Raw genomic sequence first — 15,406 nt, 5'->3', positions numbered from 1 at the left:
TCGCTGAAGCTAATATTATTATTAGCATTATTATTTCTCCAACCTGTCATAGATTTAAGCAATGGTCAACAGCAATATTCTTTGATTTCACTAGAGAACTTCACAAAACTTAAAGCTAATGAAAATGGTGGAAATTTGACACTTGGAAAATGTATTACAGTTCTTCACGTAATTGTTAGCCTCACACACAACTCCGCTCAAATTAAAATCTGTTCTAATGCCTGGGCCCTGCTTTGCCATGCTTTATGTCACACTGAAGTAGACCAAGAAAAAGCCCACAGAGTTAAGCACAGCTGAAAGGAAAACTAATTTAAGACAGGTGATTAAGCCCAATCACATGATCCCACATACCAAGACCTATGGGGGAAAGGTGGACAAGGAAGGAGACAGTACTTGTGCACAAGTGTGGAGAGGAGAAGAAGCAATGGGAGTTGATGACAGAGAAGTCGTGAATAGGTTAGCGGTTGACATGCAGATGCAGGGAAGATAATGGGATGCTAACTTGTTGCCATCAAGTCAATTCCAACTCATAGCAACACTATAGTACAGAGTAGAACTGCCCCGTAGGGTTTCCAAGGAACAGCTGGTGGACTTGAACTGCTGACCTCTGGTTAGCAGCCATAGCTCTTGACCACTGCACCACCAAGGCTCCTGCCTCTTCCCCAGCTTACTCCCATCCAAGAATGTATTCTCTTTTGAGAGGAAAATAGGAAAGTTTGTTAAGAGAAGAGGAATGAAATTTATTTTAGTTTTCAAGAGTTTGGTTTGGCAGGTAAAAGATAAAATAGTAACTTCGGATTGACTTCTATCTGAGTCCCAAATTGTTAGAGATAAAGCAAAAGATTCTGACTTAACTGTCAATCTGAAGAATATACAAATCATTTCCAAATGCTTACTTCTTGCATAGGTTAGAGAATGTTTTCTTACTTTGCAGCAGAATAGAGGAACAACAGGATCTTTTTTGTGTTTATTTTTCCTACCTTATATGTACTTTGAAGATGGAGGTAACATCTGCCCTTAGGTTGCTGTGACAATTAAATGAAGAAATTTATATAAAGCCATAAAGCCTCTTGGAAGTGAAGATGGTGCGACTTTGTCTCATGTACTTGGGACAAGTTATCAGGAAGGACCAGTCCCTGGAGAAGGACATCATGCTTGGTGAAGTGGAGGGTCAGCAAAAAAAGAGGAAGACCCTCAATGAAATGGATTGGCACAGGGCTGCAACAATGGCTCAGGCATAGCAATGATTGTGAGGATGGCGCAGAACCAGTAGTATTTTGTTCTGTTGTACATAGGGTTGCTATGAACCGGAATTGACTGGGCAGCACCTAACAACAACAACAACAACATATAAAGCTATTAGCAAAGTGTCTGGCACATAAACAGTAGCCTCTCACAACACAAAGATTTCTTCTACCTACCTTCATCCAATTCTCTGACTCCTGGGAGTTTAACTTACTATTAAATATACAACCAACAGAAGAATGCACCTTTCCACAAAACAAGTCCACATGGGAAATTCCATACAGGTTGAATCACTGATGGACTTAGTGTTTCACACCAATGTATACATTTATTTAAGCCTGCTATCTTTTGTCCAAGAAACCCTGGTGGTGCAAAAGTTAAGTGTGCTTGGCTGCTAACTGAAAGGTTGGTGGTTCAAACCTACCCACTGTCTCTGCAGGAGAAAGATCTGGCCATCTGTTCCCGTAAAGATTACAGTTCAGAAAATCCCACGAGGTAGTTCTACTCTGTCACACAGAGCTGCTACGAGTCGAAATCAACTTGGCACCTAACAACAACAACATTTTCTCCAAAGGGTCCAAGGTGGCTCTCCCCCAAGGACAGTTTCCATACATTAGCGAGTATGACTCTTCACCTGCCTTCTCTCTTTAAGGGACGTCTGGAGTGCTCAGCACATTTTTATGGTTTTCCCATCTGTGAATTTATGCTGGATCATAAAATAAGTTTATTTGTAATCCCTCCATTACACTTACTCCATACTTATGAAATATTATGTTAATTCATTGAGGTTTTTCAAAGTACAAATTTGTTGGTATTATTGCAGCATTAGAGAACATTGGTGGTTCAGTGGTAGAATTCTTGCTTTCCATGTAGGAGGCCCGGGTTTAATTCCCGGCCAATGTACCTCATGCGCTGCCAGTACCTATCTGTCACTGGGAGCTTCCGTGTTGCTATGATGCTGAACAGGTTTCAGTGGAGCTTCCAGACAAAATAGACTAGGAAAAAAGGCCTGCTAATTTACTTTTGAAAATCAGCCAGTGAAAACTCTGTGGTTCACAACAGTCCAATCGCATTGTGCATGGGGTCGCCATAAGTCCAGGGCCAACTCCGTGGAAGCTAACAACATTCCAGTGTTTCTTACTGAGTGTTAATATCAAGCTGGAGGTAAAAAACCTAAAACATCCACTCCTTTTACCCTTCCTCTCATTCTGTGGCTTAGAACCTGAGAATCAAGAGCCCTGAGTGCCGTTTCTTTTAGACCCATCTACGAGGCCCAGAGCCACGCAATGGCATAGCTGAGAGGCTGTAATTCTCAAGCTCCTACTGAGAATGACATTAAATCAATCACAAGGGATTGATTGGTCCTTAGGAAAAGAGCTTAACTAGTTGTGAAATAAATAGAGAATTAGGTTGTTATGGACTGAATTGTGTCCTCTCAAAATATATGTTGAAGTCCTAATCCCCTAATCTTCAGTACCTGTGAATATGACTGTTATGGATTGAATTATGTCCCCCCAAAATGTGTGTTGTAAATCCTAACCTCTGTGCCTGTGGTTTGGAGCCCTGGTGGCACAGTGGTTAAGAGCTTAGCTCATAATCAAAAGGTCAGCAGTTTGAATCCATCAGCTGCTCCTTGGGAACCCTAGGGGCAGGTCTACTCTGTTCTGTAGGGTTGCTATAAGTTGGAATGGACTCAACAGCAACAATTTTTTTTTATTTTTTAAATGTCTGTGGTTATAATTTCATTTGTTAATGAAGCAGGATTAGAGTAGGGTATATTTTGAGTCAATATCTTCTGAGATATAAAAAGAGATTAAACAAGCAAGCAGAGAGATGGGGAAGATAGATGCCAAGACACATGGAGATCTCCAAGAAACCAGGAAGCAGAAGCTGAAGAGAAAGGACTTTCCTCCACAGGTGACAGAGACAAAGTCTTCCCCCAGAGCCGACACCCTAAATTTGGACTTCTAGCCTCCTAAACTGTGAGAAAATAAATTTCTGTTGTTAAAGCCATCCACTTGTGGTATTTCTGTTATAACAGCACTAAGAAACTGAGAGAGCGACCCTGTTTGGAAATAGGGCCTTTGAAAATGTTAGAAGTTAAGTTAACATGAGGTCATACAGAGCCCTGGTGGTACAATGGTTATGTGCTCAGCTGCTAACCAAAAAGTCGGCAGTTCGAACCCACCAGCTTCTCTGTGGGAGAACGATGTGGCAGTCTGCTTCTGTGAACATTTACAACCTTGGAAGCCCAGTGGGGCAGTTCTACCCTGTCTTACAGGGTTGCTATGAGTTGGAATCAACTCGACGGCAGTAGGTTTGTTTGTTTGTTTTTTTGTATACTTAAGTTTTTTTTAAGCAAGTTAGGTCCTAATCCAATATGAGTGGAGTCCTTATAAAAGAGGAGAAGACACCTGGAGAGACAGACAGAGGGAAAAGGACCCTGTGACAACAAAGTTACACCGTATCTACAAGCCAAGGAAAGTCTGGGGCTACTAGAAACTAAGAGAGAAAAGACAGGATTATCCCCTAGAGCCTTTGAAGAGAGCATGGCCCTGCTGGACACCCTGCATTCAAACTACTAGCCTCCAGAACTGTGAGACATACACTTCTGTCATTTCAAGCCACCCACCTGATGGTAATTTGTCATGGTAGCCCTAGGAAACTAAGACACGGGCTATGTGCCTTTCCTCTTCTCCCTCTGACTCTGGGCAACTTGGACTTCTCTATAACATGAAGGGAAACTAGCTTCGACTCAGGAATCTGGAAGCAAAGAAAGATCCTCAGACAGCTTTGATTCTTCACTTGAATAATGAGGAATTACTTGCAACTTATCTTTACTCTGAATTTACTGAGTTTAAAGTGGGAAAAAATTGACAATTCCATCGTGATGATCCATTTCAGAAAGAAAAGAATATCCCAATGATCACAGAGATAAAGAATCAACATCTAAAAGATTGACCTACTTTTCTACAAAACAACAACAAAGAAATAATTCCCAAGGACAGAGGTCAATGCTTGAACATATATATGTATGCATGTATGTATGTATACGTATATATATATTTATATGGAAGAGTAAGAGAAAATAAAGAAAATAACTAGATAAAAATCAGAAAAATGCCATTAAAAAAATTTTTTTTTTTTAGGCCTCAGTAATTCAATCCTCATTCAAATGGAATTCACAAAACTTTAGACTCTATCGATTAATATCAGTCAATAACAAAGGAAAAAAACTGGTGGTAGGGAAGTGTATTTTTCTAACCAAAAAGCAAACAATGTTCAAGTTAAAAATCACTTAGCAGCACAATTTGCATATCCAAACATCAGCCAATGAAAATCCCGTGGATCACAATGTCTGATCTGAACCTGATCGTGAGGATAGCACAGAATTGGGTGTCGTTTTGTTTCACTGTGCATGAGGCTGCCATGAGTGGGGGCCAGGGGCTGGCTGGATGGCAACCAACAACAACAATAATATTGGTATAGAACTAATTTTATCTGTTTATTAGAGGGGAGCCAGCTGAAAATCACTGGTAGGAAGAAGTTTATTGATTAGTTCTTTGTAAATACCAAAAAAAAAAAAAAAAAGATGACCACAAATTTTCTAAAAGTGAGACTAGTTTTTCCTAAATATTCTAAATCAGCCAGGCTTTATACTATTACCACCTTACTTCTTGTTTCTGAGGTAAGTCAAAGTTGGTATAATCACCATTTTTTATATGCATGTTTGAAATACCATGAGACATGAGCCATACAGAATCAAAATGTATATTTTTTATATTAGAATTCATATTGCAAGGAATTGGCTTTAAAGATCCAATACTGAAAAAATTTTGGGCTCAAGTTTACTTACCTATAAAATGGAGACAAAATATTTACTTCATAGATCACTGTGAGGTTTAAATTCAATAATCCAGTTAAATGGCTTAGAATAGTGTCTGGCATTCAACATATGTTAGCAATTGTTGTTACTATTATTATTTTTTTGTTCAGAATCATTTTTATACCAACAGATAGGATCTTGTAATTTAAACGTAAATAATGTCATAATGTAAACTAAATTATGTTTTCTCAACAATTGATGGGGTCTTTATATCAAGAAGACAAGCCCTAGTGGCTCAGTGGTTAAAGCACTTGGCTGCTAGCCAAAAGGTCATTGGTCTGAACCCACCAGCTGCTCCTCAGGAGGAAGATATGGCAGTCTGTTTCCTTGACGATTACAGCTTCGGAGACCCCATAGGGCAGTTCTACTCTGTCCAACAAGGTCAATACAAGTTGGAATGGACTTCATGGCAATGGATTTGGTTTTTTGGTTTAATGTTAAAAGAGGAGTCCCTGGAGGTGCAAACGGTTAATTACTCTGCTACCAACTGAAAGTTGGAAGTTGAAATCTACCCAGAGGTGCCTCAGAAGACAGGCCTGGTGATCTCCTTCTGAGAGATCACAGCCATTGAAAACCCTATGGTGCAAAGTTCTACTCTGAAACACACGGGGTTGACCAAAGTCGGAATCAACTGGATGGCAACCTGCTTTTTGGTTTGATGTTAAAAGAGCTCAGGTAAAATGCAGTGTGGCTTGTAGTATGCATGATTGACTGGCCAGTCTTCTTGAGCACCCAACAGTCAGGAACTCCCTGCCACGGGTCGGCCAGCAAGAAGATGGCAATTTTGCAATACTCTGTGGATCACCGCTGGCACAAATAAATACATGAAAATTGTAAGATTTTTCCAAATACATTGTCAAGGTATTTTAAGTTAATTATTTATATAGAGAAAGACAGTAACATCTTCATTTCAGGATTTATCAAAGGGATAACTCAAACGATTACTCTTCTACAACATACTCCACTGAATTTATATGTTCTCCTTTGTCTCATAGATTACGTGGTATCCTGAAAATTTAGGTTTGGGTACTACTCGCCTACTAGCTGAAAGGTTGGTAGTTTGAACTCATCCAGCGGCACCTTGGCAGACAGGCCTGGCAATCTGCCCCTGAAAGGTCACAGTTTTAAAAGCCCCATGGAAAGGCTCTACTCTGCACACATGGGGGCGCCATAAGTCATAATCGACTCCATGGCAAGTAATTAATATAAATTATACACCAGCCTGCTCTGAAGAATCTGAGAGAGAAGCACTGGAATTACAAAAGCAATGAAGCAATGGTAGTTCTTTTTGGTACCATGATTCTGATACAGAAAGGTTTATCATATATCGTACAAATGGCCTCACCTGTTAAAAGCGCACAGCCCGAAATAATAAATGCTATCCTTTTTTCCCCCCTCAACTACAGTAGAGGTGCCTGAGTGCTTTATGGAAATGGTTTTTTGATGGTTCGTATAACGTGAAAAGATTACCTGTCCCAGTGACCTCCAGTCTAAACCGGCGCTGCCGATGTACACGTGCTGCTTGTCGACAATCCAGAAGGAGGACTGGAGCCGGCCCTTGTTGTAGGCGGTCATGTTCATGTACGTCACCTCAGCTCCTAGGGGTTCAAGGAGATCCCGGTCAACCTCTCTTTCAAAACTCAGAACCAGTCATCAGTCATCCAGTAGGAGTACTCATGGCTTTTTTATTTATTACAACTGGTGTTTGGGAAAAGCCAAATATTTACATTAGTTTGGTGCACAGAAGGCCCTCAAAGAGTCATTTTGTTCCCAGAAAGACTAGAAAGGAACAAAAAATGTATATACAGAGGTGGCTCTGTGCACAGTGACAAGAGCACAGCCTCTCAAGTCAAATCTGCATCTAGCCCTGGCTCCCCCACTTGTTTTCTGGGGGGCTAGGAAGGTGCACCACGTACTTGCTGTTGTTAGTTGCCATTGAGTGGATTCCAACTCATGGAGACTCCATATGTAGAAATGAGTAGAAATATGTTCCATAGCGTTTTCAAGACTGTGATCTTTTAGAGCAGATTGCCAGGCCTGTCTTCCAAGGTACCCCTGGGTGGATTTGAACCACCAACCTTTGGACAAGTGGTCCAACACTTAACCATTTGTGCCACCCGGAGACTCATACAATTTGTTTTTGTAATTGTGGAATATTTTAATACAAATTTACAATAAATGCAAGGATCAGTCTTGTTTACTATTACGACTCTCCTCAACAAGACATTGGCCTTCTTAATCTTTCTATACACTTTTTTCATCCCTTTACCTTTTCAGTGGAGTCCCTGGGTGATGTAAACAGTTAACACACTCAGCTGCTAACTTGAAAAATGGAGGTTTGAGTCCATCCAGAGGCACTTCAGAAGAAAGGCCTGGAGATCTACTTCTGAAAAATCAATCATTGAAAACCTTATGGAACACAGTTCTATCTGAGACATGGAATCACCACAAGTCAGAATCGATTCAATGGCAACTGGTCTGCTCTTTCACTTGACTGTACTTCATTTTCCGTCTTTGCTATTTATTGTGGTTTTGGTCTATTCCTGGCCTTTGTTTATCTGATAGTTCTCCATTTAAGCATGGTGGTGTAGTGGTTAGGTGCTACGGCTGCTAACCAAAAGGTCAGCAGTTCGAATCTACCAGGCTATCCTTGGTAACTCTATAGGGCAGTTCTACTCTGTCTATAGGGTCACTAAAGAAGGAATCGATTCGACAGCAAGGGGTTTGGCTTTTTTTTTGGTAAACACACGTCACAGCAATGCAACCGTGAACGGTCCCTCAGGCTATATATGTAGTTGTTTTAAGAACTGAATTTGGCCAGTCATTTTAAGCATGCTGTAGCAGAGTATACTGTCAAGCTCTTACATATGGCTACCTCTGGATTGTTGTTGTTGTTGTTGGGTCCCTTCGAGTCAGTTCCGACTCATAGCGGCCCTGTGCACAATAGAACAAAACGCTGCCCGGTCCTGAGCCATCCTCACAATCGTTGTTATACTTGAGCTCATTGTTGCAGCCACTGTGTCAATCCACCTTGTTGAGGGTCTTCCTCTCTTCCGCTGACCCTGTACTCTGCCAAGCATGATGTCCTTCTCCAGGGACTGATCCCTCCTGACAACATGTCCAAAGTATGTAAGACACAGTCTCGCTTCCTTGCTTCTAAGGAGCATTCCGGTTGTACTTCTTCCAAGACAGAGGTGTTCGTTCTTTTGGCAGTCCATGGTATGTTCAATATTCTTCGCCAACACAATTCAAAGGTGTCAATTCTTCTTTGGTCTTCCTTATTCATTGTCCAGCTTTCACATGCATATGATGCAATTGCAAATACCATGGCTTGGATCAGGTGCATCTTAGTCTTCAAGGTGACATCTTTGCTCTTCAACACTTTAAAGAGGTCTTTCGCAGCAGATTTACCTGATGCAACGTGTCTTTTGATTTCTTGACTGCTGCTTCCATGGCTGTTGATTGCGGATCCAAGGAAAGTGAAATCCTTGACAACTTCAGTCTTTTCTCCGTTTATCATGATGTTGCTCATTGGTCCAGTTGTGAGGATTTTTGTTTTCTTTATGTTGAGGTGCAGTCCATACTGAAGGCTGTGGTCTTTGATCTTCATTAGTAAGTGCTTCAAGTCCTCTTCACTTTCAGCAAGTAAGGTTGTGTCATCTGCATAATGCAGGTTGTTAATGAGTCTTCCTCCAATCCTGATGCCCTGTTCTTCTTCATATTGCCCAGCTTCTTGGATTATTTGCTCAACATACAGATTGAATAGGTATGGTGAAAGAATACAACCCTGACGCACACCTTTCCTGACTTTAAACCAATCAGTATCCTCTTGTTCTGTCTGAACAACTGCCTCTTGATCTATGTAAAGGTTCCTTATGAGCACAATTAAGTGTTCTGGAATTCCTATTCTTCGCAATGTTATCCATAGTTTGTTATGATCCACACAGTCGAATGCCTTTGCATAGTCAATAAAACACAGGTAAACATCCTTCTGGTATTCTCTACTTTCAGCCAGGATCCATCTGATATCAGCAATGATATCCCTGGTTCCACGTCCTCTTCTGAAACCAGCCTGAATTTCTGGCAGTTCCCTGTCAATATACTGCTGCAGCCGTTTTTGAATGATCTTCAGCAAAATTTTGCTTGAGTTTGTGATATTAATGATATTGTTCTATAATTTCCACATTCATTTGGATCACCTTTCTTGGGAATAGGCATAAATATGGATCTCTTCCAGTCAGTTGGCCAGGAAGTTGTCTTCCATATTTCTTGGCATAGATGAGTGAGCACCTCCAGCGCTGCATCTGTTTGTTGAAACATCTCAATTGATATTCCATCAATTCCTGGAGCCTTGTTTTTCACCAATGCCTTCAGAGTAGCTTAGACTTCTTCCTTCAGTGCCATCGGTTCCTGATCACATACTACCTCTTGAAATGGTTGAACATCAAATAATTCTTTTTGGTATAATGACTGTGTATTCCTTCCATCTTCTTTTGATGCTTCCTGCATCGTTTAATATTTTCCCCATAGAATCCTTCACTATTGCAACTCAAGGCTTGAATTTTTCCTTCAGTTCTTTCAGCTTAAGAAATGCCGAGTGTGTTCTTCCCTTTTGGTTTTCCATTTCCAGCTCTTTGCACATGTCATTATAATACTTTACTTTGTCTTCTCGAGATGCCCTTTGAAATCTTCTGTTCAGTTCTTTTACTTCATCAATTCTTCCTTTTGCTTTAGCTGCTCGACATTCGAGAGCAAGTTTCAGAATCTCCTCTGACATCCATCTTGATCTTTTCTTTCTTTCCTGTCTTTTCAATGACCTCTTGCTTTCTTCATGGATGATGTCCTTGATGTCATCCCACAACTTGTCTGGTCTTTGGTCACTAGCGTTCAATGTGTCAAATCTATTCTTCAGATGGTCTCTAAATTCAGGTGGGATATATATGGTCGCTATGAGTCGGAATCGACTCGACGGCACTGGGTTTATACTCAAGGTCATATTTTGGCTCTCATGGACTTGCTCTGATTTTCTTCAGTTTCAGCTTGAACTTACATATGAGCAATTGATCGTCTGCTCCATAGTCGGCCCCTGGCCTTGTCCTGACTGATGATATTGAGCTTTTCCATTGTCTCTTTCCACAGATGTAGTCAATTTGATTTCTGTGTGTTCCATCTGGTGAGGTCCATGTATATAGTCACTGTTTATGTTGGTGAAAGAAGGCATTTGCAATGAAGAAGTCGTTGGTCTTGCAAAATTCTATCATTTGATCTCCAGCATTATTTCTATCACCAAGGCCATATTTTCCAACTACTGATCCTTCTTCTTTGTTTCCAACTTTTGTATTCCACACACCGGTAATTATCAATGCATCTTGATTGCACGTTTGATCAATTTCAGACTGCAGCAGCTGATAAAAATCTTCTATTTCTTCATCTTTGGCCCTAGTGGTTGGTGTGTAAATTTGAATAATAGTCATATTAACTGGTCTTCCTTGTATGAGTATGGATATTATCCTATAACTGACAGCATTGTACTTCAGGATAGGTCTTGAAACATTCTTTTTGATGATGAATGCAACACCATTCCTCTTCAAATTGTCATTCCCAGCATAGTAGACTATATGATTGTCCGATTCAAATGGCCAATACCAGTCCATTTCAGCTCACTAATGCCTAGGATATCGATGTTTATGTGTTCCATTTCATTTTTGACGATTTCCAATTTTCCTAGATTCATACTTCCTACATTCCAGGTTCCGATTATTAATGGATGTTTGCAGCTGTTTCTTCTCATTTTGAGTCATGCCACATCAGCAAATGAAGGTCCCGAAAGCTCTACTCCATCCACGTCATGAAGGTCGACTCTACTTTGAGGAGGCAGCTCTTCCCCAGTCATCTTTTGAGTGCCTTCCAACCTGGGGGGCTCATCTTCCAGCACTGTATCAGACAATGTTCTGCTGCTATTCGTAAGGTGTCCACTGGGTAATGCTTTTCAGAAGTAGACTGCTGGGTCCTTCTTCCTAGTCTGTCTTAGTCTGGAAGCTCAGCTGAAACCTGTCCACCATGGGTGACCTTGCTGGTATCTGAATACCGGTGGCATAGCTTCGAGCATCACAGCAACACGCAAGCCCCCACAGTATGACAAGCGTCTGGATTACACACATGAAACTTCTCAAAAGGAACATATAGTCCATTCAATACGAAACCATTTAAATAAATTTCGGTTAAAGGTCCATGCTTTTTAAAAGAACAGACCTCTATGCATGTATTTAAGAAACTAAGCCATCCGGGTCCTCAGGGTGATGGGGACAAAGCTGGTTTTGCAATATTAATAAAGAGGATGTACTCCAGTGACACACTTGTCAGAGTCCTCATTATCACGGCATAAACAAGGTTTCTCTGCGTAAGGACTAGGCAGTTGCTGCCGAGTCAGCTCCGAGTCTAGGTGACCCCATGTGTGTAGGGTAGAGGTGTGCTCTATAGAGTTTTCAGCAGCTGATTTTTCAGATGCAGATTGCCAGGACTTTCTTCAGTCGCACCTTTGGATGGATTCAAACATCCAACCTTTCAGTTAGCAGCTGAGCACACTAACCGTTTGTGCCATCCAGGGACATCTTTTTTTTTGCACAGGATATATCACAAGATATCAGCAAGGAGGAACTACGAACCAAACATTTAACGCTTGGGAAAATGTAAACTATGCATCTGAACTCCTTGCAACAGGGGGCTGAAAAGAAAGGGTATGGGGTTGGAGGAGGATCTGAGGCGAAGGGAGGATCCAGACAGATTTTCTCTGAGGTGACGCAGGTTCTTTATTCTAGAATATGGGGCACATTACCCTCAGTCTCCAGCTAGCCTGGCCCCAAGGAATAGGTATGGACCCCAGAGGAGGAACAGCTGGGTAGAGCAGCGTCTGAATGTCCAATGTGGAGAGTTACCATGGCAATTATGTACAGCCCCAAATCTGTACAGAGGATGTGGCAGCCTCAGAGACACAGATGCCAGCTCTCCTAATGAATGAAGAACAGCATCTGTCCTTGGAGAACCAGGCCACTTTGACTAGCCATGCTGTTTAATAGAACTAAACTAGCCAGCACTAAAGGAAGGATCTTCTCTTGTCTCTGGAAGGAGCAGAATGAAAGTGTCCTTGGTGCTCGTCTCAGGTTCCACCTTCAACATGTGCCTCCAGCCAAGCCTTGACCTGCCCTCTTATTCTGCCCAGAAAACATGTTTAACCTTCTGTGACATCGGCCAGCCCTCACATCCTGGCCTGGGACACTGTGCTTTGCAGTGTTAAAAAGCCAAGACATCACTTTGAGGAATAAGGTGTGCCCGACCCAAACCATGATATTTTCAATCGCCTCATATACATCTGAAAGCTGGACAATGAATAAGAAAGAGTGAAGAAGAACTGATACTTTTGAACTAAGGTATTGGTGAAGAATTTTGAATATACTATGGACTCCCAGCTCACTATGAGTTGGAATTGACTTGATGGCAATTTTTTTTTTTTAATGGAATGCCAGAAGAACAAACTAATCTGTCCCGGAAGAAGTACAGCTAGAAGTCTCCTTAGAAGCCAGGACGGCGAGACTTTGTTTCATGTGCTTTGGGCATGTTATCAGGAGGGACCAGTCCCTGGAGAAGGGCATTATAGTTGGTAAAGTAGAGAGTCATCGAGAAAGAGACCCTCAACGAGATGGATTGACACTGGCTACAACAATGGGCTCAAGCACAGCAACAATTGTGGGGATGGTGCAGTACCGGGCAGTGTTTGGTTCTGTTGTACATAGAGTTGCTATGAATCAGAACCAACTTGACAGCACCTAACGACAACAACAATTTTTACGGGACCAGATTGTTAGGTCTTTCTTCTTCAGAGCTGCTGGGTGGGTTAGAACCCAAAATCTTCCATGTTAGCAGCTGAGCACTTAATTGTTTCCACATCAGGGCTCCTTATACTAGCTATTACCAATGCAAAATAATGTTCTTAGATTCCAAAAGTGAAAAATCAAGTCTAGACCTGTTCCTATAATTGCCTTATAAAATACTTCCATGATATCTAGGAAGCCCTAATTAAATCTTAAAATAAAATTAAAAAACAGTTCAGAATTGGAAATGTTAAGCTACAAATGTACTGATTTGGTGATGTGAGGAGGCAGATCCTAATTGGTTATGCTAATCAAGGTAAAGTGGTGTGGCTAATCTGCATGTTATACACCCTGCATGGGAGGAAAAATGTTAAAAATTAGGAAATCCCCATCTGCTTATTACAACTCCTTTGAGCTTTAACAGAGAAGTTCCCCTGAAGTAGGAGAAAAAAAGAAAATATTAATTAAAAAGTTATTTATGCAGAAAAAATTTTAATGCCACAATAAATTGGAAATCAATGCCACTACTTTGGAGAATCAAGTTCACTGCATATACACACATTTTAAAATGTGTGTGTTCTCCTCAGCCTTCCTCCAGTAAGACTTTTCAGCATTAAACTCGCATACCATAAATCTGTCTCTTACCCAAGTAGAGGGAGTTGGTAGCTATCTCATGAATAACACAATTCTTTTTCAAGCGCCCTAGGGTTTATGTTAGAAGAAAAATCTGGGAATCTACTTTTGAAAAGTTAGCCATTGAAAACCCTGCGGAGCACAGTTCTACCCTGACACCCGTGTGGTCACCTTGAGTTGGAATCAACTCAAGGGCAACTATGACTGGGAATGTTTACATCATAGCCTGATTTCAGAGTATCTCAGCATTTGCATGTGTGATGCAGCTGTGGGTGATGTTGTTTGGGCAGGGCTGCAAGCCACCACCACTTGCCTACCACGCAGACCTGTGGGGAACATCCTTTGGTCCGGGTCTGTTGCGTGATTTTCAGGACTTAACTGTGTTTGTTATTCTGCTTCTTTATCATCAACCTAAAAATTCTTAGACTCAAATTTTGATCATGGATTCACAAATAATGTTAGATATTTGTTGAGCTGAGTGGTAATGAATTCATCATCTCAGAATCCTCATTGTATGGACTGAAGGTGACCCCCCGCCAAATATATGTTGAAGTTCTAACCCCTGTACCTGTGGAATCCTGTTTGCAAATAGGGTTTTTCTTTATCATGTTAATGTGGTCATACCAGAGTTTAGGGTGTGTGCTAAACCCTATCTTTTTGAGTGATGTCTTATAAAGGGCAGTACAGATACATAGAGACACACATGGGGGAAGATGCCATATGATGACGGAAGGAGACGCATCCTGACCCAGGAACTCCAAGGATTGCTGGTAGTTACAAAAAGCTGAAGTAGACAAAACAGGGCCTTCTCCTAGAGTCGACACACTGTATCAGACTTCTAGCCTCTTAAACCATGAGAAATAAATTCGTGTTCTTTAAAGCCACTCACTTACAGTATATTGTTATAGCACACTAGGAAACTAAGAAACTCATCTAATCTAAAATGGCTAAAGAATTATTTATTACTATTTTCCATTTCTGAAGCTCCAGAAATGTTTTGTCCTCTCTAGATTAATATGAAACCAGTATTCTCAAGATGGAGTGCTAGAGATTCTGAGGAGTTCTACCTCAGGAATGTTCTTACTTACACATAAGGAAGATAACCAGGAGGAAAATGAGCAATTTTAGAAAACAACTTATAGCAGAATTTAATTAATTTCAGTAAAGATAAGAAAAGTTTAATTCTACCTGTGCTGAGATTTATATAATCCAGCTGCCCCTCCATGTATCTAGCAGCTCTAGCCCACCCCCTCACTCCTGGGAGGACACTGTCTCTTGCCCTCTCTCATGAAGGGGAAATAAAACCTTCACAGGACATTTTTGTTAGTTGATGTTACATGTAGCTTAGATGTGCATCATTCCTTCTCTGCCAATACCCTCTCCTTGCAGAGTCCCATGTACCCACAGGACACAGAATGGAAGGTCTAGGTGTCACGTGATACCTTTCAGTCTCTACCATGGCCATACCCAATTGTACCAAATGTACCAATCATATTTTCTCTTTAGGGAATCGAGTATTGAGACACAAAGAGATGTCCAAGTGTGTATGGAAGGAGGATAGGAGAAACAAAGAGAAAGAAAGAAAGAAAGAAAGAAAGAAAGAAAGAAAGAAAGAAAGAAAGAAAGAAAGAAAGAAAGAAAGAAAGAAAGAAAGAAAGAAAGAAAGAAAGAAAGAAAGAAAGAAAGAAAGAAAGAAAGAAAGAAAGAAAGAAAGAAAGAAAGAAAGAAAGAAAGAAAGAAAGAAAGAAAGAAAGAAAGAAAGAAAGAAAGAAAG

The 15,406-nt window shown here is 40.9% G+C and overlaps 1 protein-coding gene and 1 non-coding gene across 2 annotated transcripts in view; one reads left to right on the top strand and one right to left on the bottom strand.

Moving 5' to 3' along the window:
* PLD5 (phospholipase D family member 5) overlaps nucleotides 1-15,406 on the bottom strand; it is a 420,765-nt gene that overhangs the window by 94,252 nt on the left and 311,107 nt on the right. The window contains exon 5 of the mRNA XM_049868546.1: nucleotides 6,602-6,729. Coding sequence (XP_049724503.1) covers nucleotides 6,602-6,729 — 128 coding nt within the window. The remainder of the gene's footprint in view (nucleotides 1-6,601; nucleotides 6,730-15,406) is intronic.
* On the top strand, nucleotides 2,078-2,148 carry TRNAG-UCC (transfer RNA glycine (anticodon UCC)). Its single transcript has one exon. It is a non-coding gene; the product is annotated as a tRNA-Gly (tRNA).

Source organism: Elephas maximus, chromosome 24, assembly GCF_024166365.1.
Source record: "Elephas maximus indicus isolate mEleMax1 chromosome 24, mEleMax1 primary haplotype, whole genome shotgun sequence".
NCBI lineage: Eukaryota > Metazoa > Chordata > Mammalia > Proboscidea > Elephantidae > Elephas > Elephas maximus.
The sequence above is the reverse complement of the archived record's forward strand: the minus strand, read 5'-3'. Positions and strand labels throughout refer to the sequence as shown.